The following is a 4,806-nucleotide window of genomic DNA, read 5'->3' on the forward strand; positions in this document are numbered from 1 at the left end:
TGTCCAGGGCCAAGGCTTGCCCAATAGCCAAGGTTGCTCAGATGGTAGATGTGAAATGATCAGCCTTACTACTATAATGGAACACACCGACACCATCCCTGGCATAGTGAGGAGTCAGGCTTTGCCCTGGTTGAGCCTAAATAAATCCCCCATGTAATACGTTATTTGTAGCAAGACGACCAATGAGCTTTTGAGTCTAATAAATGCAAGTGTGCTTCCTGTCCTTAACAATAAAGCCAATGTCCACAAATCACATTGACTAGTTTATTTTATTAAAAAGACCAGGGTGTAAATATGAAATTAAAAAAAATAAAAGACAAGCATTTAATTTAAGCATTTTTAATACAAACTTAATATAAACTCAGTCCCTCTTGACATGTAAGACACTGACTCAATACTTTTTTTTATACTGTATTTTTATCAAGTATTGCACAATGTTGGTACAAAATTAATTTATACGATTACATTTGTCCATAATATAGCAAAATCGGTCAACTCTTAACAGAAAATACAACTCGTACACTTAGTATTCCTTAGTGGTGGAATTCAATGTACACAATCTTTAGAATATTTGATGCATTTTAAAGATGGATTTCTTTATCTTTAAAAAAAACAAACATAACAAAAAGCTGCTGCAGCCATCACAGATCACTGGAGTAGTAAAAAGATATAAATGCAATACCATGTCATAGAAACAATATACTCTGATATCTTACAAACTCTGTACTAAATTAAATTATACAGTTAGAAAAAGACCAAGTAACCCCATGTAGTAGTGCCAATTCATAAAAATCAGCCATGTCTTACCACCTGTAAAATACTGTAAGAGGCCTGAACTTGAAGATTGTATTTTTAGTTTTTTTTCTCATTTTACGGAGCATTTTTTGTTTTTCCCAACATAGTAAAAAAATTGTGCTTGGTTGGCAAAAAGGAAAAGAGAAACACAATGCATGTTGAATTTAAGTAACCAAGCTTGGACGCATTTGTACAAGCTTTAAGCAAAAAAACTCAAGGGGGGTAGAAAAAAAGAAAAGAAAAAAAAAAAAAAAAAAAAAGACACCCTTGGGCACATGCTGCTTCACTGACTAGACAGAGCTCCTCAGAGGACCCTCGTCATGATTTCCTTGAAAGTCCAGTTCTTCTTCATGTGTTTTTCCTTCTCTTCGAGCCACCGTCGTCATTCATAAATAACATCACGTCGTCGTTTCATCTTTAGTTAGCCATCACCGGCTGGAATTGCTGGTTCGAATACTGCATGTTGCCGAGACTGAAGTTCAGCCCATCTATGAGGGACTTGTCATTGAGACCGCCGTAGGCCGCGAACACATCAAAGGCATTGTTGTACTGCAGCGGGCTGAGTGCCCCCTCGCTGGGGAACACTCCACTGGGGCTCCCCTGACCCTGGAGGCTTGGAAACACAAACTCCTTAGCATTAGGAGAGAGTGCCGAGGCCTTCTGCTGCTGGCCCAGGCCGTACAGAGAGAGCATGGAGGTGGACATGGCTTTTTGCTTCAGCAGGGTGTTCACATTCAGCCCGAGGTTGTTGGTGGGGGAGGTGCGGGCCACCTTGTTGCAGTTTCCTCCGTTGCCGCCATTACCGTTGTTGCGGCCGGAGCTCTTCATCTTGGTGGAGCCGAACTTGGTGGCTGCAAAGGTGGCGGTGGTAAAGGTTATAGGCTGGGTGGAGCGTGGCATGAAGGAGGGGCTGACAGCCGCAGACTGCCCAAAGGGTGGTGAGGGAGAGCTGGACTCAGAACAGGCCCCAATAGGGTCACTGATGGGCATGAAGACCTGGGCCTCTGGGTTGAAGCTGTTCTTGATCTCCTTGTCCAGCTCGGACCCGTTCTCATTGTTATCGTCCACGTACAGCACCTTGACCGGCCCCTTCTCCCCAATCTGGTAGGACACCTCGAAGGGGTCAATCCACACACTAAGGTCCTGAGGGAGGTTATTCCGGACATCGTCAATGTCCAGGCCACTCTCCTTGGCTGCCTGCTCCACCACAGGGTCCACCTTCTCCCCTACATGGATGCACCTGTACCCAGAGCCCTTATATGGCTTATCAGTGTACCAGTGACCTTCATACTTCTTCTTCAGCTGCCTCTCGAGCTCCTCACCGAAGATGTTCACACGCCTTCTGGGGAGTTTGTTGTACAAATAGGAAATAATAAAGTTGAGGGCTACTTGGATTTCAAGCTGCATAGCTGCTTCACGGTTGCGGCAGGTTGTTTTTTCGTTATGGAGTTGGTATTCCTGAGTGTTGCAAAAACCTCCAAGGCAGTGGTAATCAGTTTGGGCCAAACAGAGACACTGATTAAGTGCTGGTTGCTGAAACCAATATCCTTCCTTTCACAGGGTAGGGTTCCTAAACCTGGAATAAAAGGGAAAAGACATTAAACATTTAAAAAAATGCTATACAGCTAAATCTACTGTCCAATATTATAACTGCATATTCATACAAGTAATATGTGCGAGTCCACCCATACAAAAAATAAAAATGTATGCGAGCATGAATAAGTCCCTTTGGATATGGTTTGCTAAATGGCATATTATTTTAGCTCAGTTGGAAAGCTGTTGGCCTTATAAGCCTGATTGCATTTACAGTTCAGCCATTCGCATTGCTGTGTCTAGGTAGGCTGTACAACATAAGCAGTTATAAATAGGGCTGTGTCCCCCAGCGGTTTTCTAGCATTAGTGACAACTAAAGGCAAGCATAGTTGACCTCTGGACAATGGTGGCTCATGGCCCTTTTTAACGCAATTAAAGCAATTTAGCCAAAATGATCCGAGACATTGTATCCTCACCCGATATAATCTATTTGAGAAACAATTATACACTCACGTCCCCAATTAAATCTGATATGAGATGGAAGAATAATATTGGTTAGTGATGGTAACAGGAGAAACCGGGCACAAACATTGGCTAGAATGTAAGCGAGCAGCTGCTGAGCTGAACTAGCTGCAATCGCAGATAGCCTTGTTACGTAATCCTCATTGAATTTCTGATCACGACCATAGCTAGCTAGATGCCTTTATTAGAAATGACTGGTAATACTAGCTATATCTATATGAGATTATACGAATGGTCAAAACGTCCAATCCAAATCCTTATCATAGTTTGCTTCACTTGAATCCAACCAATAACGTCGCTAGCTAGCTTTAACGCAATGGTTAGCTAGCTACGCAACCAGGATATGAAGGGGATGTAGGCTAAACTGCAGCTGGCATACCGGAGGTTTTAGCCTGATAAATACAGTGAAGGGGATTCACGCTCAAAGGATAAGGTGTGTTGGCTTGCCCCAAATATCCTTTAAGGTTGTTCAAGTACCACCAAGGTAGCTAAAACGCTGGTTCTGGATTTTAGCCTAAATTAGACTGATTTGAGTTTCTAGCTAGCCATCTAGATATCACACTATCGTTAGTTATAGAAGTTAGCTAGTAGCTATCACGTTAACCAACCTAACGTTAGCTACCCAACCAAAACAAGACATAGAATGCGGTCGTTAGCTTGTCAAATCCCTGGAGACAAGCTAATGCTTAATGACTGCCTTGCTAACGACTTATATTGAAGTGAAGATAATTATACTTACATTTAGAGTTAAACAAATTTACATCAGGTCCTTGCACTGTCTGAAGACCGATTGAATGGCTTGCTAACGTAACAAAATAACGAGATGGTTACTTCCTTCTTGTACAAAATCTACTGCTGTAACTATAAATCTAAATGATTATTCCAGTCGAGTTATGTGGAGGTCAATTGGAGTTTTTGAATATATCTGTTATCAATGCGATATTGCTAACTCCCTACTGCCTGGGAGTTTTTACAACTCTGCCCTTTAAATTGCGGACTGACTTGTTTATATAGGTTGTACTCCGCCACGGACATAAAGTAGGCGGTGATATGGCTCTCAGAGGTCAACACCAAATAACGCTATTCTATTGGCCAAACTCGTCGCTCGTCATTCGCGAACTACTTCATCTTACGTTCCAATTGTAGGTTCTGCAAGTCAGTCAATAATAAGGGTCTATTACGGTAGTGGTAAGCTTTTCATGTTCATTGGGACTACATATTGTTGTCATAATGTTGAATGAAGATTGTTGAGATACTGAACATAAATAACTTATTTGGTGGTTTATGTACAATGAAAGTAGTAAATCAAAGAAAACTCATTTGTATAGCAAACCAACTGACACTGAAACGGATTAGATATATTGACTCAAATATCAGAGACAATGATTTGTTGTAGTTGCTCTAATTATGGCCGAAGATTGCGCGTGCATGATTATTTCGGAAATTCAATAAGCGTTGTGAGACGTTGTGCCAAAAAGTATGTAGAAAGGGAGAAGTAGTGCAGAGACAGTTTGGCGGAAGGACATATGTCACCGTGTAGGAATTTGCTCTGTTCAAATCAAATTGTGTTTGGTCGCGTACAAATATTTTGCAGATGTTATCGCAGGTGCAGCGAAACGCTGATGTTTCCAGCTCCAACAGTGAAGTAATACCTAACAATGCAACATGTGTGTACAGCAGTAGTTATATAGGATGAACCTTGACTAGAATACAGTATATCACAGGAGGCTGCTAAGGGGAGGATTACCCATAATAATACCCAGAACTGTGCGATTGGAATGGCATCAGACACATGGAAACCACGTGTTTGATGTATTTGATACCATTCCACTCATACTGCCTCAGCCATTACCACTAGTCTGTCCTCCCCAGTTAAGGTGCCGCCAACCTCCTGTGCAGTATTGTAAGTAAGAATATGTTCTTTAACTGACTCGCCTAGTTAAATAAAGGTTAAAT

The 4,806-nt window shown here is 41.7% G+C and overlaps 1 protein-coding gene across 1 annotated transcript; it reads right to left on the reverse strand.

The window, feature by feature from the left end:
- Nucleotides 1–255: 255 nt before the first annotated feature.
- On the reverse strand, nt 256–3,848 carry LOC112224381 (protein Tob1-like). The gene is made up of 2 exons (XM_024387907.2): nt 3,590–3,848; nt 256–2,371 (listed from the first exon to the last, which is right to left on the reverse strand). Exon 2 carries the CDS (start codon nt 2,200–2,202, stop codon nt 1,213–1,215), a length of 990 nt encoding a protein of 329 aa, XP_024243675.1. The 5' UTR covers nt 2,203–2,371; nt 3,590–3,848; the 3' UTR covers nt 256–1,212.
- Between the last annotated feature and the right edge of the window lie 958 nt (nt 3,849–4,806).

The sequence above is a fragment of the Oncorhynchus tshawytscha genome, linkage group LG25, assembly GCF_018296145.1.
Source record: "Oncorhynchus tshawytscha isolate Ot180627B linkage group LG25, Otsh_v2.0, whole genome shotgun sequence".
In the NCBI taxonomy this organism is placed as follows: Eukaryota; Metazoa; Chordata; class Actinopteri; order Salmoniformes; family Salmonidae; genus Oncorhynchus; species Oncorhynchus tshawytscha.